The 25756-nt window shown below is 34.0% G+C and overlaps 1 protein-coding gene across 1 annotated transcript; it reads left to right on the top strand.

Moving 5' to 3' along the window:
- The first annotated feature begins 835 nt into the window (after nt 1–835).
- Nucleotides 836–25323, top strand: LOC113394641 (long-chain fatty acid transport protein 4-like). The gene is made up of 12 exons (XM_064220205.1): nt 836–1207; nt 16309–16462; nt 16555–16795; nt 17751–17970; nt 18655–18856; nt 19275–19408; nt 20668–20726; nt 22157–22300; nt 23969–24042; nt 24180–24401; nt 24728–24932; nt 25048–25323. Exons 1-12 carry the CDS (start codon nt 1032–1034, stop codon nt 25197–25199), a joined length of 1983 nt encoding a protein of 660 aa, XP_064076275.1. The 5' UTR covers nt 836–1031; the 3' UTR covers nt 25200–25323.
- The last annotated feature ends 433 nt before the right edge of the window (nt 25324–25756 follow it).

The following is a 25756-nucleotide window of genomic DNA, read 5'->3' on the forward strand; positions in this document are numbered from 1 at the left end:
TATGAAATATAAAAGTAGATTACACACATTAGTGAATAATTGTAATAAATGCAAGTGTTTTGAGTCCTGGCTTATAAAGTATATTTAAAACATTTACACTGTAAGCGGGAATCGATGTACCGGCTAAGGTCGGTAAAGCAGGTAGGCAATCCTTCTTACATGTTATAATGCTTATTTCAATGAGCAGAGATTACCGTTTACCATTTACGAATTCGTCAGATTACTAAAATAAAAAGTAAGGTACTCTTATGTGTGGACTGTGGAGAGGACCGGGGTCACATAGCGTTGGTTTGTAATATTTAGTAGTTAGATCAACCGATTACCTGATAAATTTGCTGGACAACAATTCGTAGTAAACATTAACTTTCTATTTAATAGAACTGTGTTGGTTTGGTAATGCCTGTCACATTAGTGTACTCTTAATCCTATTCTATCAACTTATAATGAGTATCGTTAAACCGTCTACACACAGGCGGCCAAATGATTAATCTCAATCTGTTAACCAAAGACTTTTTAGTGGGGTAATCAAAGACGACGTTTTTCGATTTTGGTTTAATATGAGCTTAAAAGTAGAACCGTAGTATAGTAATTTTATTCATTTTAAAATTTCAAGCTGCTTACTGTATTTTACTAATAATTATGAGAAAGAAAAAAATGGTACATATGTCATATTTAAATTTTGGAATCAAACCGAAATAACAAAATGTCAGTAATATTTGTCGCATAGATAAATTGTCAAACATTTTTGTCATTTTTTTTGTAGGATATTTACATGAGTTAAGTAACGGTTATTTTTTTGTGTATCAAGCGGTCCCTTCGGGGATCAGCTGTTCGCGCATGTGCATCTGGTGCCGAGGGGCGCTCCGCCATTGACGTGTCGCGTGGCGTTGGGCGCACGTCCTTGCGCATTTACAGAAAACTATTCATTGCCGGTGCACGTATACGCGCGGCGTTTACGTATTATCAGTGCGTTTGTTTGGTTCCCAGTGTGTAGATAGATTTTGGTGCGTCCCACTGGGCTGATCGCCAGCATGGACGCGCTTTTGGCAGCGCTCGTCGCCCTCATGGCATTAGCCGCCGCGATGGCCGCCGTGCTGAGTACGCTCTCGAAAGCGGCAATTTTTGCGATCCTCGCGGTCGCGCCTTGCGTCTATCGATACAGGAAACGAATTTATGTGATCGTGAAAACGTTACCTAGGGATTTCAAGTGAGTATTAAAATCCTTCGACTAATAATTTTGACGTTTGGCGTGTGTAAATAAAAGACAAGACAATTTTATTTTTGTAATTATCATGTTAGACGAAAGACTAAACATTTATTTTAAGTAGCTTTGGAACAAAGAATTTACTTTAGTAGAAGGTTTAAAATTGGTAAGGTAGTTGATTAATTTTTAGTAGTGTGATATACGGCTTTCGAGTTTTTGAATAGAGAGACCGTACTTTTTCTTTTTGAATTTGTTATTTACTATTACAATAGTACCTAAATTTGTCATAGTAGTGTAAAGAAAGATATATCATAATTATGCTTATGATATTTTGACAAGGTGCTATAATCTAACTGATTGAAAAGACTTAAATACCGACTGAAAATCTAATAGTTGTATAACACCCGGCGCATTTTGTAGTGTACATTAAAATTGTGGTAGATTAGTAAACGCCTAATAAATAATAATTGAGCGTTGGTTATTATTAGTGTAATTTTAACATCCTCTTACATGTTAAAGTATTTACTCTAAATATATTTACGTGTACTGTGCCCTTATCCGTCATGTGACGTATAAGAACAAGTACCCGCAACAAGAGTAAATATTTGCGTACCCGATATATTATAATAAAATGATGGCTAGACGGTTAAAACGCTTTTTGCATAACTATGTCTTTAATAGGTTTCGCGGCGATAAAGAAACCTTATAGTTTTTCATTCATCCGATTTCGAATCTATAACTTAATCCTTCTTGTTAACATATGATTTTATTTTAAACTTTATTTATATTTTCTTTAAATCCATTTAACAAATTTTAATGTTCTTATACTCTTTAGAGCTTGATACACGGCCCAAATGTGCAATAAGTGTTATCCATTATTATATAACGAATTACCTAGAATGTGTCGCGTTTTATGTAATCAAACAAAACCATGACTACTAGTATTATAGTTTAAATAGAACCATGTGCAGACTCTACATAGTCGTGTATGCCTAAGGATAAAATACGCCACAAAAACTGAATTACTATCCGTTATCAATTAGCATAGCAAGTACCTATTTAACGTACTAGTTACTATGACACCCATATTAAATTGATAATAGAATCACTTGTGAAAAGGTTAGTAATTTTAGCTTAAATAAATTTTAGCTTAAATAAATGTTTTACTTTATTTAATTACTTTTGGAGTTAAGCAAATACCGGGATATTGACATGGAGCTAAGACAAGTTCAAGTCACAGTTCTGGGTTCCTACTTCCTATAGATAGATAGACTAGATATATGTATACGTGGAGGTAGCTGCTAAGAAAATTTCTTACAGAGAAATTACAGCCCTTGTGATATAACAATTTGAAGTATCGATACAAAACAGTATCGATTTTTTTTGGACTAAGTACCTAAATAATACGTAAGTATACTTACAGCGTTTGTCAATTTTTTTTTCTCTAAACGTGACCAAGATCGGCGTCCAATAAATTTGCTCCAATACTTAAAGAACTTACAATAAAGTCCGTCGATCTTCATAAAAATATTTAATTATAAAAATGACAATTTGAATGGACTATTTATATTATTATTATGAATGAAATGTTGTTTGTATAAAAAGACCTTTAATTTATAAAAAACTTAATAATATAAATGTAAAAGTATTAAATAGTCAAATGGTATAGTTTACAATTAAGCGCAATTTTATTGACCCCGAAGGAGGAGGTTAATACTGTAGAATAATGTATACATTCATAAAATACATTATAGTAACAATTACATGTGCATAGCATTTTAATTGCAAAACAAACCCAATTCATCAAACCAATAAAATAATAAACGCTACATGAATACTTTTTGAACGGTTACGGTTAGATTTAGATTTTTTTTATTTGTAAGCATTAAGTAATATGCTGCTGGCGCCAACATGGTTAAGTCTTCGATCGATGTTATTCACATGTTACTCAACATTACTGCCAGCACTGCGCCGTATTTAAAGAATAAACTTCCTCAGTTTAATGCCAAATCACTAAACAGTTTCAGTTTTAGAAGGAACGGAAAATTAAGGTCAAAAAGATTGCGAAATTCATTTATATGTTTAATTACTCAACATAATTGCATTATAAACAATATTCTATAAGAAGTTAGGTATTAAAAGGCTTATAATTATTAGTCATGACTAAACTACATAGTAGGGCACCTACATCTTATAAAGACATTAATAAACATATTGTGCCTATTGATCATACAAAATCACTACGTATAAACCAAATCGTTATAAAATACCAAAAAGAACAATGGTTTTACAGGGATATAAATCTATTTGCTCTTGATATTAAGCATTGTGTATTCTTAATAAAGCATCTCAGAAGTCTATTCTTTCTTAATTGTAGAGTCTAGTGAGTAGGTATTTATTTAGTAAACTTACTGAAGTTTGTTTTTTTACTTTTCTACTTTCAAACAGAAAGCTTTAAAATCACAAACTAGTACCCATTTAAAGCCATTAGCCTATATATATAAATAAATAAATATGAAAATTTATACTAATTTATTTATGTTCCTTATGTTGGGAGCACGCGGTTTCAGCTTCGATGGAATGTGGAAGGTCGGGTGATCACCACGGGCTTTTTAGTCTTAGTATATTTCTTTGTCTACAAAGTTTCCTTGAATTTCATTATTAAAAGCTAATTTAATAATATGTTTATTTATTATATATATTAAATTTTGTTATCCAATTTTAGTAATTGACCAAAATTTAATAAACTAAAAAGCTTTTCACATATTTAATTTGAAGAAATATTGGATGTATGTTGTGATTTTTTTTGATTGATTTTTATACAATAGCCAGGCGAATTGGCGAAGGGTGGTCCTAATGGTAATTAGTCACCATCGCGCAAATACATTGGCATACGTATCGAGACGAGTTTGCATAAAGCCCTACCACCAAAACCCTTTAAAAACAAATAGTATTATTGTGTGTTTAATTACTATGTATATTGGTATCTTTGTTATTATATTGTTTATTATTGTTATATAAATTAATGGACGGTCGTTTTGATTGCCTTGCAAATGTTTCACGTGGCAGCTTCTTTGAAGTTGTGTATTTCAGTACTTTGGACGGTAAAATGTCTCACAGTATGTGTTTCAAGGCCAGTTTTTTTCTCTTGAGTATTTCGTTCTTTTTCTTGTAGTGGTTAATCTTACAACATTAGCCAGTTGTTTATTGTTGTAAACTTTAAAAACTACAGCAATCATAAGAGCCAATTTTCTTATGAGGTGCGCGCAATACTTCTTATGCAGATGTTCGAATGCGTTCGATGAACGTAGACGCTCTTATACGGCACAGATGCCGCAAGTAAATCAGTATATAGTGTAATTAGTAACGAAACAAGACCAATAACTCGATGATGACATATAAATATTGCTTACTTAAATTCTGTGTTTGATTGTATGTATATGAATGAATAACTGCATAGTTCAAATGAATATATACAAAATCGAAAGCGGAAAGAGTAAACAAAGTCTTCGAGGGATATAGCAAGTTACGGTAGTAATACGTATTATAACCTTATATCTTCCTAAGATATAGGCTTTTTATAAATTTAAATACTAGAAATAAGTTCGTAGAAGTAAAAGAATAAAATTGTAAATCATACGTGATTAGCTTAAGAGCTAGACTATAAGCGGCATATAATTTCTAGGATCACGAACTGTCATACTATAATTTACATATTATGATTAAAAATATGATGTAAGTATATAATTTAATATGTTATTATATATGAGTATTAAAAGTTGGAGAAGCCTATATATAGAAAATAGAAGAACGATATTCGTAAGAATTAATGTTACTAAAAGGAACATAACGCCTACAGTAAAAGTAAGTTTATAAATTTCCTACTGCTAGACTAAGGCCTCCTCTCCTTTTCATGATAGGATCTAGCACGCTTGGATGGACGCGTGGATTTGAGAATACATGTGATTGATGTTTTCCTTCATCATCAAGCAGGAAATTAATAACAAACACAAATAAGGCACATGAAAAATCAGTGGTGTTTGTGTTGGTTTGAACCCGCAATCACCGGTTAAGATTCAAGTGTCCTAATCACCGGGCCTTCTCGTCTAATGAAAACATACCTTAAGATAATTTATAAGGACTAAGTTGTAAGGTCTTATCACATCTTACAAACCTTGTTGCTATTGCTAAATATTTTCTTTGCAAATAGATAGCAATTTTTAGAATTTAAAATGTCGTAACATTTAAAAAAATTGCGCAGCTTTTTTTAGTATGAATATCACCCACGTTCGTTGTGAAATCAAAAATCTATAATGTTTGATAGATGTTTGAAGAACAAAAAGTTCTTTCATAAACGATTTTTCTATTTGAATACTGCAAGTAAGTAGCAAAAGGGTTTATTTTAAGTAGATACTTACATTTTTAAAGCTAGCAGTTATATTTATCTAAACTCATCATAAATATTCATTTTAATCCACATCGATGCAGTCTCAATGGCCGTTGACTTGTCCGACGTGGCTCTTATTAAAAAATCAACATTTTTTATTTATAGATATAATTTAAATCGGAATAGTATTATTTATTACACAAATAGTGCGCTCAAAGACAATCAGAGATGTAGAAACCTACTGGAGAAGTAGAAACGTTTTTTTTTTTAATTTCGTTTTAGTTTTAGTAGTGCAGTGATAAGTTATTCCTTATGTACGAAATGCATTGTAGGAGTACGGCAGAAAAGTGTTCTCATTTCGGACAGACAATCAATATTGCTTTGGCTTTTCCCTTTCTCAAATGGTCATGATTATTGTTGCGCTCTGAACTGCAAAAACAACGGAAGAAAAACTCGTTGTAAATACTACATTTCTTTTTAAAGCGATTTTGAAATGGAAACATGGCATGGTCGTTGAATTCAGTTGATAGTAGGGCTTCGTGCCCGTCTGGGTAGGTAACACCGCACATCAATTATTCTACCGCCAAACAGCAATACTATTGTCGCGTTCCGGTTTGAAAGTTGAAGGAGACATTGTAACGCTAGGCACAAGTGACATAAATCTTAATACCCAAGGTCAGAGGCGTGATATTAGTAATGATTGATGTTTCTTACAGTACCAATATCTATGGGTAGTGGTCATTTGAAAGTACGCTTACCTATCTATCTACTGAATTAATTTTATAACTGACTGACATACAAACTCACAGCCTAAACCTGAGCCTGAAATTTCATAGGAGTGAGTTTAATGGGTATCGATGTTTGTATGGAAGTTCGTAATTTCTGATATTAGAAGGATGAAAATGGTATCTAAGATTCGGTTTTTGAGTAAAAGACATCTATTAATAGCGTTTCTGACTATTCATCAACAAATAAGGTGAAATTTGCGCCGAAAGTATGTATGAATGTTCGTCATTTTTTAAGTTAGAAATCTGCGTTTAGTAATGAAATATAAAAAAAACTGCGACATAAGAAAATTCACGCTATTCCATATATTTAATGATTAAACGAACTTACCTTAGTGACGGTCTATCATAATTATACGAAGGCTTCATCCGAAGAGATTAGAGAACAATTGTAGTTTCACGCAGCGACTCGCTAATCATACACTATTGTTTAAAAACATATTTTAAAAATAAAAATCCAAAAACATGTATTTTTAGAGATTTAAAATGTGCAAATTTTGTTTCCGTGATGGCAATACCGATTCTAGGACGTGGCGGTAGATTGTTTAAACCTCATTTAGTTTAAAGTAATAAGTAAAAGTAATTGCCAAATAATTCAATAGCATGGCACTCTAGACACAAGATTTTGTGGTAACGTATATAATTTTTGTGTCCTGTGTGCCTGCTTATATAATTTTATAAATAATATTACGAGGCTATGGGTAAAAATAGGACGGGTGGGTTCTAATCTTTTGGATAAAGCCTTCGTATAATTATGGTAGAACGTCACTAAGGTAAGTTCGTTTAATCATTAATTATACTTAGCTTCATCCTCGAGATTAGAGAACAATTGTAGACCTTGAAAGATACCGGAATATTATTTTAAATAAATACATTGATTTCATAATTTGATGTTTTAATTAAAAAATTATGAAAATAAAAAAAAATTAACTTGACGTAAAGAAAAAATAAGTCATTATCTTGATATAATAGTGACTACAGTCAACATTACTATTATTATCTTTTATATATTCTATTATTTTGTGTATACTATAATAATCACTTCATCCAGCAGTACTTAGTACAGTACTTTTAATTACATCAACGTTCACATCGAACCTGCTGGCAGCTGTACTTGTATGCCGTGTGGAATGGGCAGAGAATATAAAGTGTCAATTCCACTTTCATGAAGAGTACTTTTTATCCATCTATTGAGAGTTTGATTACTTACTGGCTTATACGGCCTCAAACACTAATAAATAAGGAATCAATATTACCTCTTAAAGGATTTGTAATTTGTACATAATCAATTAAAGTTTTTGCAGGACAGATTTTGGGTATGATGTCATAAAGTGGTATGTTAAGATAGGGTTGATGAGTCTCTGGTCTGGAAGTTTTATTTATATCTGATATTTTAATACAAATCTTATCAGAATTACTCCCTAAATTTTTCAATTTTGATTAACGTCAGAGTTTGAAATTCATAAGCTGTAATAAGCGCTAAGCGTCTGACTATTTTCTTGGATAGTTGATCCAGGGAAAGCTCACCATTGAGATTTGATAAAGAATCAAGTACAATGAAAGTATCCTATGTTATCTTATACTTGGGTGCAGGGATACGCAATCTATAAAAATCTTCGAACAACCTATTGATTTGATCATCAGAGCTAACTCTTGCGCAAATTATTAGGGACAATGCGAAACGATAACTGTTGAGAGTACCATACTTTGCTCCAGTATCAAAAACATTGTTAAGAAATATATAATATTTGGAATTGACGCTTCATAATAATCTATATTATTGGAATCACAAAAAACAAACCAACGTTTGATTGCTACAACGTATTGCATGATTGAGTTGACAGATAATGGTGCACCAACAATATCTAAGGAGTTTGATGGGATTTTTCTCCTCGAGAAAGCTTCCCTGATCATTTTTCTACCATAAGTTTGAGGACATAGAGGTAAGAATTATGATTTAACCTTGTTGCAAAAAGGGTCAATATCTGGGCCACCAAAAGTGTCAATAATTTGTTTAAATGCATGATCACTAAGCACCCATTCTGTATCAGGGTGTAACTGTCTGGATTATCCTCTGCTATATCGTTACCCTTTGAACTAATATATGAATGCTTCATATATGAATAAATTTCTACATTTGAAAAAAACCCCAAATATATTTTGTTAATTGATTGAGGTGTGGAAAATTATAGTCGTATCATCAATTCTTAGTAATATTTGTCAATTTTTAAATTAGATGCAAATATCTTCAAACCGAAAAGAAAGGCAGCTATCAGATCATGAAAATCTATATGTTCGGTTGCTCTTTGAAGGATCCATTAACCGTTAGCAGTCTTACCTGCACATACTGCCCCCCACCCAGTCTTGCTGACTTCATTGAAAATCTCTAAGTTGTATATAATATTCTGTTATTGGGTTGACAGCATCTTTAATCGATTTTATGGTATATTCATGTATCTATCGTAATCACTAGACTTTAATAAGGTAAGGATATTAACATATTTCCATATTTTGTATAGAGCCAGATCTACTGTACACCGGGGCAAGAAGATTCAAGGAGACCACTACATACTACACGAGCAAAATATCGGACAGAGCAGCGCCGTAAACGACTTCGCCTAATAATCTCAGTTAATATATTATCTCTTTTTGCATCGGTTAGGCAGATGTAAAAAAAAATGTCGTGTCAATTATGAAACCTAGATATATATGTACATCTATTAAAAGATGTAAAACAATTTTTTTCCTCGTTGATAATAAAACCAAGAGATTCAAATAAACTTATGGTCTGGACTATATTGTCCACGCATTCTTGACCTTTAGGTGCTATATACAACAGACGTCATCTAAGTAAATAGTAGGCAGGAAGCCTAATGATCTTAGTTATGATATGACTGGCTTAAGTAATTTTGTGAAGACATAAGAAGCTGTGCTTAAACCCAACGGTAATATTAAATTCAAATATATATCTGCCATTTGAACATGAAATATCTTTGTGGGTCTTATGAATAGAGATTAAAATAAGCGATATCTTGGGTCTAAAGAAGCTATGAAACAGTCCTTGGAGATGACGTTTTTAAATGGTTCTGAGGTCTTCTAACTTAAAGTGGTCGGTCTTAATAAAACGTGAATTACCATTTTCCTATTTTATAATAATATAACTGGATAAGAATTAATCTTCACATAATGAGCTAATGGAAATAGCGCCAGATATTAGTAGATCATTGATAGCTTTCTGGTGAAAAATCTCATTGGCCGTTAATTTAGGCAGTTGTGGAATACACTTCTGTGTTACAGGTTTGTAAAAAAGGATGGAATAACTCTGTAACCAAGACAATACATTTAGATCTCTAGTTATCTGTAACCATTGATTATAACATACAGTGAATGTGCCAGAAAAAAGAAATTCTTCTTTCTTTTGCTCTAGATACTTTGAGTGTGTCGGCTAACTGCTCCCCAAACAGAAAGGTCGGTTAAATCAACCTCAAAATCACCCTCGGTCTCATAAAGTTGACTTTTTATGTTTCTTGATAAATGCATGAGACTTCTTCTTTTCGTGGATTCACTAAATTGTAGGTTACAGAGCAGCTAAGTACCAACAAGGAGCGGTCTTATGACAGAGATTTCTTTATATTCAGAATTGAACACCTTTGAGAGAGCCTCGCCGAAGCAGGTATAGATGTGCTATCTGATTCTGCTTAATCTCAGTACCTTTGTCTATCATGGTATCTGAAGAGGTAACTTTTATGTCGGGGTTCAAAATCGAAACTAGCTTAGCACAGTTTCCAGGTATTATGCTTCTATTTAGAAGCTACTTACGGACTTCTAGTAAGCCCGAAGGTTGCGATATGCTCCAATCGAAGTGATATCTTGAAAGTGACGGGGATGCGCTTAATAATTCAAGGATATTATCATCCGAGGCGCATTCACCGGAATCAGGCGGGGTTTATTCGACGAGCTCAAGGTTGGGTTCCAGAACCGTTATAGACGGTTTTTGGCTATCTGGAACTAAGTGCATGAAATATTAAAAAAATATTATTTTGCACTTTGTCGATGTCGATTAGGTAAGCTATGCGACCAATTACGAAAACAAAATTATTTACAAAGCAGGACTAAAGTCCCTGCAATGTTTTTGTTTATTTCGTAATTGTAGGTGGTTGTATAATTTTAATAAAATTTACTAAGGTACAAAATTATTCACCAGGTCAGCCAATAAGTGACAAAGTGACACTGTCGCTAGTATTTGTCTAGTCAGTCGAAACTTTATAAACTTATAAGCATGAATTAGTACATTTCAGAACAATTCTTATTAAAATAATCAGTTTGTTGTAATTTTGAAGCATTTTATTATTTATTATTCAATAAATAATCACTTAATTTTTTGGCTTTTCAAAGAATTTTACTTCAAATATTAGATAGTTTACTATAAAAGAAACTAATAATTTATAAATGGTTTTTATGTACCTTCAAGTTGTGACAGTACAGACGAGATACAATTGTTCCCCGATTCGCTGCTGCTGGAAACTACGACGAGAACGTTTCTCTCTCGATCTCCAGCTTTTTTTATTTCAATTAATTTTATGAAAATAAATAATATATTCGTAGGGTAGAAATATACTGAATTTGAAGTGTAGACTAGTGGAGCACTAAAACGCGAATGAGGTTTAAACAATCTACCGCCACGTCCTAGAATCGGTATTGCCATCACGGAAACAAATTTGCACATTTTAAATCTCTAAAAATACATGTTTTTGGATTTTTATTTTTAATCGTTTTTGGATTTTTATTGTTATCGGAGAAATATATTCATTGTTGTGCTCGTCCGTCTAAGTTGTTTACTACAAAGTGCACTACGAGAGTCACAACGAATAACACGTGCAAGCGACAGATTAATTCCGGTTTATTGATAAAAAAATAATCGGATTAGTAAGTGATGAACGATTATTAAGAAAATATCGGACTATCATGATAATAAAATAAATATTGCTTTAATACTAGGGTAGTATATCCACGACACATAAATATTACAAAATTTTAATTTTATTACATACATTTTATGATTACGTAAACGACCTAAAACAATAATCAAATGCATTTTAACAATATATTTAAATATTGAATTAAATAATAATATTCCGGGATGTTAATCTCGATAAATAAAGTATAAGCACTTTTGCACCTGATTTCTGATCATGAAATTGACAAAGCCATAAAACATGAAATTGTAGAAGTGAATCAGTCCACATAAAAATAATAATAAATTAATTAAAAATAAAAAAGAAAAAAAAGCAACAACACAGCTGATCATAAAATCGATAATGTCATGTATATGACATTAGGGTAGGAACCATATAGTGGAGAAAATGATAGAAATGAATGAGATGGAAGAGAAATTGGTAGATGAATGTTGGAATGAGATGGCCTGGCACATAAGGAAGGTCGCAAAAGACGTGTTTGGAGAGTCGAAAGAAAAAGGTCTGATAGATAGGGATACATGGTGGTGGAATGAAGAAGTGCAAAATGTACTGAGAGAGAAGAAAGTGGCATTTAAAGAATGGCAGGTTGTAAAAAATGTGAATACAAGTTAAAAAGGACGACATTGACGACATACAGGAGGAGGCACCATATTTTTGGTTCAAACTCTAGGTGGGTTTAGTTAAGATAACAATCTACGCATCGAGCGATCGCGAAATGTAACTTTGACTTATTGTTACAACAGCCCATTGTTGTAGACAGAAACAGCACTACATTGCGATGCCCAATCCACGAGAGGGGCGTGTGAGGGGTGCGCGGTGAAATATGAAATTTTGCTAGTATTAGGCGCGCTCTTAATCAATAAGAAACACGTGAATTAAGATTACTAAATATTATTTATTACTTGTTATTTTATTAGGTCCGTGACATACTTTTCTAGGATTTCAGAAATTATTTTCAGGAATGTATTCTTGAAAGGATACATATATTATAAGTGTGTATATATGCATAAACAACAGAAATAATCTATCGACGTTATATCCATTAAATTATCGTGACCTTTAACAACTCTTAACTATAATGTATAAATTTATAACAGAAAAATATCCTATATTTCTATTATATTCGTTACGATGTTTATTTTTTAAAGCTCACGAGAATCTAGGTAGATACGCAACACTTGCAGTGGCTATATGTAGCGAGCTAAAATTAATTTGAACTTTGCCCATTGTGCGTGCGAACTCCAGTTTTTCCTGTAGTTATCTTTGCGTTAAAAACGTTATATATTTTAAACGGTAATTACTGTAATAAATATAATCTTTATAAAAATTAATACCTATAAACTTTCTCGAAAGTACATTTATTTTTGTACAGGTTCATTATTTTAGTAAAAAAATTTAATGTCTGGCTGCTTATCTGTATGTTGGTTAATATATCAAGGTCGAATATATCAGTGACAACAGACGATACCGTTTTAGTTTTAAAACTTGTTTATAATGTTAAATAAAAAGGCATAAAATTAAAAATAACTTATAAAATATTGTAGGAAATATATATTACTAGTTATCGACGTCTATTTCATCAAATTCGGTTCAGTGGGTTTAGCCGTGAAAGCGTAACAGACGGACAGACATAGTTACGTATTTCCAATATTAGAACAGATAGAAGTGGAGATATATATGACAGCGATAAAATGTGTCGCAAAATTTTCGTCCCAGCTAACCTACATTTATAAACAACGAGAAGTGGCTTACGAAAAATTAAAATGAATGGGTTTTTTTCTTATTTGTTTACTTTGATTACGCGTTATGACGACTATAATTACTTTAATATAGGTACAGTAAAGGTACGCTTACACGGCCAATGAAAATTGCTCAATTATGACTTATGAGTAATACTGATCAATTGTGACGTGACAAAATATCAAGCAATTTACGGCAACGGCAAAATATTTTTCAACAACAGTGTTGGGCGATATGGAGCAACTCCAAGAAGCTAGGCAATTTTTTCAACAAGAGCAATTTTCAAATCGTTTTTCGATCATAGTTTTCAAACTACAGTCAAAAAACGATCGTTTACTATGGACGACGTTTTTCATGCAGCGGCGGTTTGCAGTGTTTTTCTTATCATGAGTTTTCTATGCGGTAGGGCTTCGTGTGAAATCGTCTAAGTAGGTACCACGCCTTTATCGCATATTCTACTATCAAAGGGTTTTGAAGGATTAGTGATGGAGTAAAACTTTAGACACAAAATCGGTGGCAAATTGACGATATAAAGAATTTTTACTATTTCATATATTTTCATACATTTCATTGGCCGTATTCTTAGTATTTTATACAGAAAAAAAGAGCCCAAATCAAAAAGCAAAACAAGCGTATTTGCGTGCGAACGTTTTAAGCAACACGGAAGCACTCTTTATTGTGCTGTGAATTAGATAATATTTTATTTAAAAACTTCACTTGAATTTCCCGACGTGATTTTGTGTTTTTAGCACTGGCGCCATTACACTTCCGCCTTCTACGTCTTGCTCTCCTAGTGTAAGTGAAACGGATTTAAGCCGCAGATTAGATAGATGCAAGAAATTTATAGTTCTAACTTGCGTTTTTGGTTTTCTATTTCCACTGGATATTTGGAGTAATATCACCAAAACAAATGCTGTATTTTATAGAAAAATAAATGCTATGGATTGATCGACTACTTGCTCCAGATTGTTCTTTACGTGTTGCCGAGCAATACCTAATGCTCAAAAATTTGCTCGTGTAAGTGCACCTTTTTCAAGCACAGTAATAGAACTAGTATTATCTTTAGTGCATTGAACTCTTTGTACAGGATCGCTTCACACTTATTAAGACAAGTTTAAGTAAGCTTTACCACGTTAACAATTACGTTAACAACTTAAATTATTTAAAAAAAACAACGTATATCTTAAAGTACTTATTTTTAAAATGATATATCACACAATTACCTGCTAAGTTCTACGTTTCTGATTTGTGTTATCTTCTTTATCTTGACATTTTAATCTAAAACAAATCTAGTAGTAAGATTTCACAATTTTGTTCTTTCTCAACTCTGTGGAACTGGTAACTAGTTCTCCTGTGCAAAACATTTTTTTTTTAATTCATCATATGATAAATGTTGAAATATACATGTGATCGTTTAGGATGCGAAATAATTTATCATCGGTATACATAACTATATGGTGTACCATAAAAGTAGATATAGAATGTATATAATATTTACAACTTTTTATCTATTATAACGCGAACATTGAAAATTGTTGCACCTTCATTGTTGTAGTAAGTATTTAACTATTATAAGAGGCGTAGTAATTAAACTTGTATCAGTAATACGGAATCTACTGTGACAGGACCAAACGACCCATATATACGACTGTCGAAATGGTAGAAATTTGAAATCTTAGATTAATTTATAATTGACGAGCTTTTAAATTGGTTTTTATCGTGCGATTACAGTTTTATAAGTTATGAAACATTTCTCAGCATGTAAGTACGCTGTGCGACCAAGGCTACGTGGTCTTCATTTAATTATAGGATTACGATCGCGTCGACTTCGCTGGAACGGACTAGCGCCGCAATGCCGTTTGATCGTAGCCTAAACAGAATATTTTATTGGTCGATAGTATGCATTTGACTTTTAAGCGAATACGAACTGAATGTATACTTTTATACAACGTTAATTTCACCTGAATTTCTAACACGGAGTTTTTCCTTATAGTAACAATTGAAACACAAAACCTGTTTGGTATAAGTTTTTTTTTATTTTGGCACATCATTGGCATTTGGCACTGATGCAATTTTCAAATACTGCATTGAAAACAATAATAAAAAGGTTATCAACAATCCCATAAGAATAAATAAATTGTTATGTATCTATAACTACATAACCAAAATTAAATTTACTGAAATACTTTATTTTTAATTTTATAGCTTAAAATAAGTATTTTTGAAGACTAAAAAATGATGATTAAATTTAAAATATTACAAATCGAGATATTTATAATAATATAAAAAATATACATATGTTGCATTATGAGTATCGTAATAAAAACAAATCTATCTATTTCAAAACGTTTTTACCCTACTTATAAATCATGTGACATTTTATTTGATTAGTAGTCCGCGGTCTCGTCTACGAAGTCTGTTTAATATACAAAATAGCCAAAGTATCAAGGCGAAGGTATGATACTTTTCCCGTATGAATAGTTAACTAGAAAACAGCTGCACAGTCCATGGAAAAGTACAATAAATATCGATCGATGTTACTTTACCTACTTGTATTATTAGATAAAATGTCAAACGTAACGTTGTTTGGTACGGGTTGAAATTTTATGTTAAATGTGCCATTTATAAAATTACGAACTATATGATTTGTACTGTTATATTATCGCTTACCTAACGAAAATACGTCTTTATTCAAAAATATTAGTTCTTATAATCACATCTTCGGGTCGTTTTATACTGAATATATTTAAATTAATTGTAAGTCATCAAAACGTACCACGAAACGTAATGTATATATTGAGCGTTTAGAAAGACTCGCCAAATAAAAGAGAGCCTTTTACTTGGTGGCAGGACTTTGTGCAAGCCCGTCTGGGTTGGACAAACCGCTCACCACATATTCCATTTCCAAAGCAGCAATACTTTGTGTTGTTGTGGATCGGTTCGAAGGATGAGTGAGCTAGTGTAACTAACTATAGGCACAAGGGACATAACATCTTAGTTCCCAAGGTTAGTGGCGCAATCGGGATGGAAGGAATGGTTAAGTTGCCATGGTGCTAATGTGACCATTTACCGTCAGATAGTCCATTTTCCCCGTCCGCCAGCCTATGCCATAAAAAATAGAACCACAACTGAATTTTATTTTTATAACTATTATGTTTTGGTATATACCAAAAATACATTGTTAATATGTCTCCAATAATTATTGATCTCTGACAGATTCCTATGGCGATATGCAAATGCGATGGTGCGCTCGAAGCGGTGGGGGCGCAACAATTGTACGGTGGCGGAGCTGTTCACGAAGCGCGCTTTGAAATATCCCGATGCACCGTGCTTTATTATGGTCGGAGACAAAACTTGGACCTTCAAAGAGGTATAACCTCATATTTATAGGCTCCTCCTTTGAATTAAAAAAAAAAATCTTTGTATAAAAGGTGTTTTGTTATGTGTTGAACTGAATTACAGATTGCGGATAACTCGAACAGAGTAGCAAGGGTGATGCAAGATCATTTGGGCTTGAAGCTTGGAGATGTTGTGTGTGTATTTATGCCTAATTGCGCCGAGTACGTGTACACTTGGCTCGGTATGGCCAAGCTCGGCGCGGTGTCTGCGCTCATCAACAATAACCTACGACACCGTCCGCTGCTCCACTGCATCCAAGTCGCTAAAGCAAAGGCGATCATCTTCTCTGATCCGTTGGCAAGTGGTGAGTTTTAAATCTAACAATACTTTTTTAACATTTTAAACGTTATACAATTTACCGAGCTGATTTAATAATATGTACACACATGCATGAGGGACATAGCACAGTAAATCACATTTCGGTTAGACTTTACTCAAGGACGAGGTGCTACTTACATCCGAGGTCTCTATCCAGTATTACTGTTATAAATTGACGAAGCTAATATAATAACCATATCAAATATAATATCCTTGTCACAACTTTGTGATCAATATTTTACTAAAACTTGGAAAAACATCAATAAAAATAATGAATGTTTAATGGATATTAGATAGCTACTCGCTTAGAGAATAAATTTATTATAGTTGGCGATAGGTAGACCAGACTTGGTTATTGATTTCTCTGTATTTCCAACCCACGTGCCGCTTAACCTTTAAACAGTTTTTTTTTTATAATTATAATAGTACAAAGGCAGAGGTTTATTGCGTGTTTGTTATACCTACTCTATATGTGTATATGTGTAGAGCTTGACAAAATATGAAACGTACTATACGCGAAAATAGTAAACGAGAATATTCCATTCTGACACTCTAATGGATTACTTGATGTTCGTCAAATTGCTTTGATTAAATTTAAATGAAATGCTTTTATTAATTTGCTAAAACGGTGCAACAGAAATGTCTCTTATTCTTAGAAGTACGCTTGTTACGGATATTGTTCAATTATAATTCGATTTCTTTTAGCTCACTTATATTTAACAGACTTACGGCCGCCTGTCTAACGCTAACTATGCCTGGAAATACTATTGGATTTGTTTTCTGCCTTAGCATGACTGATTAAGGCACTTACATATGTTCGATTGTATTGATAAATGTGTTTAATCGGTTACGTCATCCACAAGTTGTGATTGCGTAATTCCAATATAGCTAAATTATGTGACCGTAAATATATTATTAAAGAAATTTAAATTCTTATACAGCAATCGCTGAGCTAGGGGATCAGCTTCCACCGGAGCTGAAGCTTTTCCAACTATACGGGGATTGTGCGCCAGGAGTCATTGACCTCCGCGCGGAAATGTACAAACATCCACCAGAATACCCGATAGTGACAGAAAAACCTCAGTATAAAGACACTCTCCTCTACATTTACACGTCCGGAACTACCGGCATGCCCAAAGCTGCCGTGTTACCAAATTCAAAGTAAGTATGATATTTTACAAAACCGTTCGTAAATATTTTCTTACTAATGTTAGAAACATTAGAACAAAAATATTTCTTAGTTTGTATTGAAAGATGAAGTGAGGTGAAACATCAAAATTCATTTGTGCTGGCCTGGGTCTGAAGCCGCAATTATCGATTAAAATTCACGTGTTCTCACCACAGATGGCCCAGTTTATTGTAGTAAGTTTCGATGCAAATCTGTAGCAAATTTCTTAGGTAGGTACTCCGGGCTTATGGTCAATATAGATGAATATGTGTCTCAAAATTCAAATATGCTTATAAATCAAAGTAATTTATAAGTCAATTAGTACTGAAACTACGATCGTCTCGAAATTTAGATTCCACTAAAATAATCAATCGCAGAAAATAAATTGCTAGAAATTGTCACCTACTCGTTTCTTTTTCTGATAAATTATTTTTAATAATATCTAATTTATATTTAATTTGGTTTACAATTAAGTACCTATGTACTAGTTATATTTTATAGATTATAACGACGAATATATGTTTAAATAACATTTTAGCTACTTTAACATCAGCCCGAACAGATAATTTTAATATATGTATAACTAGTTTAATAATAATTGATGCATTCAGGACACTCATTGTCGCCATAAGATAAAAAAATACATAATCTGATAGATACTGATTTGATTTGTGCAGGTACTTGTTAATAGTGGTGGCAACGGTGCACATGCTCGGGCTCCGCTCGTCGGACCGGATGTACAACCCACTGCCGCTGTACCACACGGCGGGCGGGCTGGTGGGCACGGGTGCGGCACTGGTGGACGGCATCCCCTCCGTGCTGCGCAGCAAATTCTCCGTCACTAACTACTGGACCGACTGCATCAAGTATGACTGCACGGTGAGTCTTAACTGGCACCCTTCACTGGCAATCTTCAGATAAATGCGCGTGTGATTTAGCTAATTTATACATTAAACAATCGCTTCTTATTTCGATATTAAACCAAATAAATCGTACGAAGTATTCTAATTATATTTTGTTGCCATCAGAAAGTAATTGTTTTAGTAATTAAATTATAGAGCTGAGTGAACGATAATATCGATTATGGTGCATTTTAAATATTTTTCAAATGAACTGATAATTACTTACTATGCCTTCTTCCTTAAAACGAGCTGATACTTTTGCCCAGCAACCAGGAAAAGGGGACGTAAAATGATGTAATTCCATCAAATTTGTTCAAATACTAAAACATTTTTTTTTATTAATTTGCGACACTGTTTAAGAGTATTGTGTAAGCTTGTGGGTCCGCGGTGCTCAGGTGGCGCAGTACATCGGCGAGATGTGCCGCTACCTGGTGTCGGTGCCGCCGCGCGACACGGACACGCAGCACCGCGTGCGCATCCTCGTGGGGAACGGCATGCGCCCCGCCATCTGGCAGCAGGTCGTCGATCGGTGAGCGCAGCCCTCTGCAAGGATTGTTTAGATTTCGTGTTGCGCTACAAAAGAACCTAAACAAACGAGCCAACTTTATTATCTTGGTGTGCGTGACAGTTACGCTTGACAATCACCAAACGTCAAATTACTTTACCAGTGAGTGGTGAGTGGCCAAGAGTTGGCCACTATTTATTTGACGCGTTCTCAGCTCCTGCAGTCTTTTTCGACATATGAATAGTCAAACGTTTAAAAGAGCTTTAAAATATTTATAATAAAATCATTATTATTATTAACCATAATGGGATCCTATCCCGACATTAGGGATATCTCTGCCTTGTGGAAGTTCGTTCCATGATTTCGGATAATGTAGACTTTCCGAGATATTTCGATCATCCAGAACAACGTGATATAGTTTTTAATATTACTGATATTATCCTACTTTAAATATATTACATTAAAAATAAAACAAAAAATAACATTAGTTCAACGTGTTTTTCGATAACATTGTAACACTGCAAAAACTTTCCTAACTCAAAGCTATAAGTCTATTACTAAGAATTTCTTTACAGATAGATGATGATGATGACGATGATTTTTATTTACGATCTGAGATTTGAACGCAGCACACCATGATATGCAGTCGCTAGACCAGCGAGGCAATCACTATGATCATTATAAATTATAATGAACGATGAATCATTTCATTTTAAAAGTAGTGTTTGTCCGGCGCACGTTTCCTTCATTAAATTAAAGTAATATTATTCATGTCTGTTTCGTACGTGGTGAGCACTGAGTGTTATGTACTCAAGCGCATCTTATTATGGTTGCTGCTCCGCTCCACAGTTTCGTAGCGTTAACTATCGTTATGTATCTGATTACCTCACTCAATAAACGGACAAGCAAACACAAAATGATAACATTGTATCTAATAAGCTTATCAGCTTTATAAATATTTTGTTGAACACCGACGTACTTTTTTTTTTAGTATAGGTAGGCGGACTGGCAAATAGGCCATCTGGTAAGTAGTCACCAGTGCCCATAGACATTGGCGCTGTTAGAAATATTAACCATTCCTTATATCACCAATGCGCCGCCAACTTGGAAGCTAAGATGTTATGTCCCTTGTGCTGTAGTTACGCTGGCTCAATCATCCGAAACACAACAATACTATGTATTGCTGCTTTGTGGTAGAATATCTGATGAATGGGTGGTACCTACCCGACTAGCACAGAGACGTATCACTAAGTTTTATTTATTCAATCACAATCTCTGCTTAGGTTTAAAGTGCCGCAGATAAATGAAATATACGGAGCAACAGAGGGGAACGCCAACATTAGTAAGTGCACTATTTATTATCTGTGGAGTATTTGATTGCTTTGTTTGATTTAACACAAAACAAACACGTGTCTTTGTATAAAGATAATATTATGGACATTGTAACACTACTGATTACCCTTAAAATTAATAATTTGTTATTTATTGTTTTTAACGGTAGATCCGTTTTATTTTGTATCAGAAAGATGATTACCGACTTAACCTAGGCTAACCGGGTAATGTTCTCCTACATACTAATATTGACATACATAACATGCAACGACATTCCGATCTTTGATTTATGAAACATACATATAGATATTAGATACCTATGCATGTTCTAAATGCGTCTACTAAATCTTTACGCAAAACGTTTTATAAATAGCCAGTCAATTAAACAAGACATTGTCTAAAATTGTAAAACAAATGCAACACAGAAGTTAATTTTAAATGTCAACGACATTAAAATAGTTGGCAATTAATTACATCTAATAATAGATTGGATCAGAGACGTCTGTACGTTGCACTGTACATACCACGTCTAATTAATATGATTGTATGTAATGATGGTTTTGTTATTGCAATAGAATAGAACAGAACACTTAAAACTTTATACAATACACGGATAGAAAGTAATTATAGTAATCAGAAGTAAAACTACGCTAATGATAAATTTAATTAAGCAAAAAGTATTTATGTATTATGAATTGAGATAAAAATAATTTCGAATTGTTGAATATTGTTCTATATTCGCTGTTATAATTTTTTTTTTCGAGTCTAACAAAATAGTTAATAATTAGTTTTCGTTCGTTCGTTAAAATAATCTAGTATCGACATCATATATTGTTAAGATAATACCAGTAGTCAATAAACACAAGAAAATTTCCAGGGCACATCGAATAATTGAAAGTAAATCACTAAGTTTGTTTCAAATACAAATCTGCACTTTGTGCCTAAAAATAAATAATTATAATTGGGTAATCATATCATCAAATGGAAAATAAAACAGTTTAGTAACTGAGACATTTGTTTATTATGATATAATTGAGACTTGTTTGTTAATTTGGCCGTCCAGCGATGAGAAAGTTGAATTTTAAAGCTAGTTTCATCCTGAACCACTGGACTCCTCTCACTGACTCCACTCCTAGCACTAGATTACGCTTAGTGTGAGCGCTATAGTGCTCCCTTCCACGTTAAGTTTTCGGCGTGCATTATTTGTGTGTGTGTATTAATAGAGACGCTCGTATATGAGGACAGCAAAAGAATAAGAATTATATTTTATTTATTGATGCACGGCCGATAATTTAACATGGAGGCCTTGTCACTAAACAGATCTATAAATCCTTGAAAACTTATATTGTAACGCCATTTTTGTGTTACATTTACTAACTTATGTGCATTAAATAGTACTATTATATTTCCCTAACACAAATATTGTATTTAACTCCGCAGTCAACGTGGACAACACTGTGGGCGCAGTAGGTTTCCTTCCTAAGCTGGTGCCGACGATTCTGCACCCCATCGCGCTCGTCCGCACAGACGACTCCGGCGAACTGGTGCGCGGACCGGACGGGTTCTGCATTCGATGCCTACCTAGTAAGTTTTCTAATAGCCTTCAAGTCTTTGTTTAACTTTACCTTAGAAAGATGAAACGTTATAAAAGTATGTTTTGGTTAAATTGGCAACAATGATTTATAGTCGAAATTTGATTACTATATTTATAATATTGTAGCCTACGCTAAAAAGTGAAGGATAAATAAATAATTTAAATTCAAATATCAAAATAACAGACAAGGAACACAAGATACTTCACAGGTCTGTTTACAAAACTGAGATTTGCGCGTGAAACATTTGTTGCTCATTTTTAGTTTGCATTGATTTCAAGCTTTCTATCAAATAAATTGGACTTAGATCATTTTTTGTTTACAGCAGCTGAGAGTAAATATATAAATACTGTTTTTATTTTATTTATAAAATGATAAATAATTATATTTAATAATGGTATTATTAACGCGATTGGACGGATACGGTTTTCCGGTTGTATCTCCATAGTCGAATAACGGAAGAAGTTGTCACGCGTTCCATGCTTATGGAATATTTTTATACATATGCATAGCACATATATTATTATGCAGCTTGTATCAATTACTTCGTTTTGTAAAAAATACGTTTACAATTTACCTTGTTTTCAAATAAAACAGAATAAATTTTAGACAACACACAAAGGCGAATTAAAAATGTTTATTTAGTATAGATAACCGCATACATCATTCTTAGTATCTACTTATACACATAGAATAGTATAACTACCTAACCTAACTGAAAATAAATATAATAAATATACCTACCATTCCAGATATAATCGGTTGTTACACTAGATTCCGCCCGAAGTTCGCTCTCGTTTTTTCTCATCTCTTCTCATTAAGGGTCGATCATTCCGCGTTATTAAGTGACAAATATCCAATCATCCAAACTTTCGCATTTAATAAATATTATACCCTGTACAAGATAACTTGATCTTTTTGACAGATGTAAATTTTTCTGATCGACATAACTTTGCAATGACGAACATATTATTTTCGTAATTTAATGATTTTTAAAATTGTAAAAATATTGAAAAATTACATATAATACAAAAGTTCCTAAAGATTCAAGCGTTATCCGAAAATGTTAAGATTTTTCTATTATATATTATTGCTTCAAAGTAAAATTTAAATAGAAACACTGAAAATAATAGACGCTTGTACAATGTTACATCGGTCGGACGGTAGGGACGCGAATAACAGGTAGTAACTGCTACAAATATCGATTACAAAAATCTTTATTAAAGATCATTGTTCAGTTATTGTTACGAACGCGGTTTTTTTTGGTTGGGGTCTCTTTGGCTAGTGGTTAGGATCTCTTTTTAGAAATATAAGTTCTATATAATTAAATTCTAATTTGAATTACGCATTCCATCGTTCCATCGACTCGTTGTATATGTTATATTTTCTGTTTCTCATCACTAGCCCGTCTGTCAAAAAGATCAAGCTAACTTGAACAGGGTATAGTGGATTATTTAAAAATCATTATACTGTCAATTGTGGTCAACAAAAAGGATAAAAGATAATCAATTCCAAGTTTATAATATACACTCACTTGTTAGAATGAATAATGTATCTTCGTTTAAATAAAATTATACCTTGATAGAACTCGTGACGTCTCCGCTTAAAAGGATGCTCGTTTGTTTGAGTAATGATATTAATGAGGTTTTCTGTATTCCAGACGAGCCCGGCATGTTCATCGGTCTAATCGCGCAGGGCAATGCGGCCAGGGAATACTACGGCTACGTTGATAAGGTCAGATTTGAATCTATGTTGTATAATATAACGAAGCGAAAGACTCCGTATCTTCAGTTTTACTAAATTTATTTATTCCAAAAATGTTGTATGTTACACGAGCGAATTGTAAACCTCATTTAAACGTGTGTCCGTAGACCGACAGCAATAAGAAGCTGGTCCGCAACGTGTTCCGCACGGGCGACGCGGCCTTCGTGAGCGGAGACATCCTCGTGGCGGACGAGCTCGGGTATCTGTTCTTCCGTGACCGCACCGGCGACACCTACAAGTGGAAGGGGGAGAACGTGGCCACGGCGGAGGTGGAGGACGCCGTGCGCGCCGCGCTGCAGCAGCGGGACTGCGTCGTGTACGGAGTGTCGGTGCGTAACCACTAGGCGGGAACACGGACGGGGGAGCCATGTGAGGGGGGTGGTCACCTTCGCCCTTAAGCACCGGTACTGTAAAGCCGGGTGATGACGCGCGGAGGGAAGCGTGCTGTGCGCTGAGATGGTGTAGACTCTTTCCAAGAGGTCAGACCAGTTTACCAAAAGTCGATAGATTCAAGGGCCACCTTAAGAAATATAAAGCTTGTTTTATATGCAAGCACCGTTAATATTTTGCCAATTCTAGGATTAATTAATTAAGAAAAGGTTTCGAGCTAGTTGTATAGTAGCTGTGTTAACGTATCCCGCCCTGACGGCTGCAGATCCCGCAGACGGAGGGCCGCGCCGGCATGGCGGCCGTGGCGCTGTGCGCGGCGGGCGCGGCGTGCGGCGCGGGCGGCGCGGGCGCGGCGGCGTGCGCGGACGCGGCGGCGGACGCGCGCCAGTTGTCGCGCGCGCTCGACCACGCGCTGCCGTCCTACGCGCGTCCGCTCTTTCTGCGCTTCGTGTCCGATATCGAAATCACCAGTTAGTGTTGCATGTTACCATTATTATTTTTGTAATAAACTCGTAGAGGTACCTAAGCATACGTTCGAAGCGATGATCGCATTATATTTTCTAATATATATTGTTTATTTTACAGGTACATTCAAACTAAAGAAGCTGAAATACCAGAAGGAAGGTTTCGATCCAGACGTGATCAAAGATCCGCTTTTCTTCAGATCGGGCGTGGAATTTGTACCGCTCACTACACAGCTCTTCAACGATATATGCAATGGTCGCGTCAAACTATAGACGTCCACCAACAAAACGGCATCTCGATGTATTGTAGTAAAATCCATTTGTTTTTTTAGTTACATGCTCTGAAAGTCCATCGAAAGTACTTCAGCAATTAAACCGCAAGCAGTAACATATTAACCTTGCGGTTGTTACAATTATTTATTTATTTATTTTATTTATTTAATTAGTTTTTTTAACTTTATATTATTTAAAGTTAAAATTCTGAAGTTATGCAGTAACCTAATTTTCGACTAGTGTCTAGTGTCGTACGAGCATTGTAACTAGTTTTGCAAATGGACCATTGGCGAGATGTCATCAGACTTGTCATAGTAACGTAAAACTATAGTCTAAGTCGGAGTTTAGGCTGAATGTTTATACTCTCCTCAACGAACCAAAAGTGTAAGAAAATTAGCGGTGGCTAGACAAGTTAAATAAATGTGATCAATCACTGTCCCCAAGGGAGTTATTGAAAGAAAAAAAATTAGCTCATTTAAACAAAATTACATTTGTATATTTTTTTGCACTTTGGTCTCATTGGTAGCAATACAGGGAAAGTAATTAAAAATATATAT

This window comes from Vanessa tameamea, chromosome 4, assembly GCF_037043105.1.
Source record: "Vanessa tameamea isolate UH-Manoa-2023 chromosome 4, ilVanTame1 primary haplotype, whole genome shotgun sequence".
In the NCBI taxonomy this organism is placed as follows: domain Eukaryota; kingdom Metazoa; phylum Arthropoda; class Insecta; order Lepidoptera; family Nymphalidae; genus Vanessa; species Vanessa tameamea.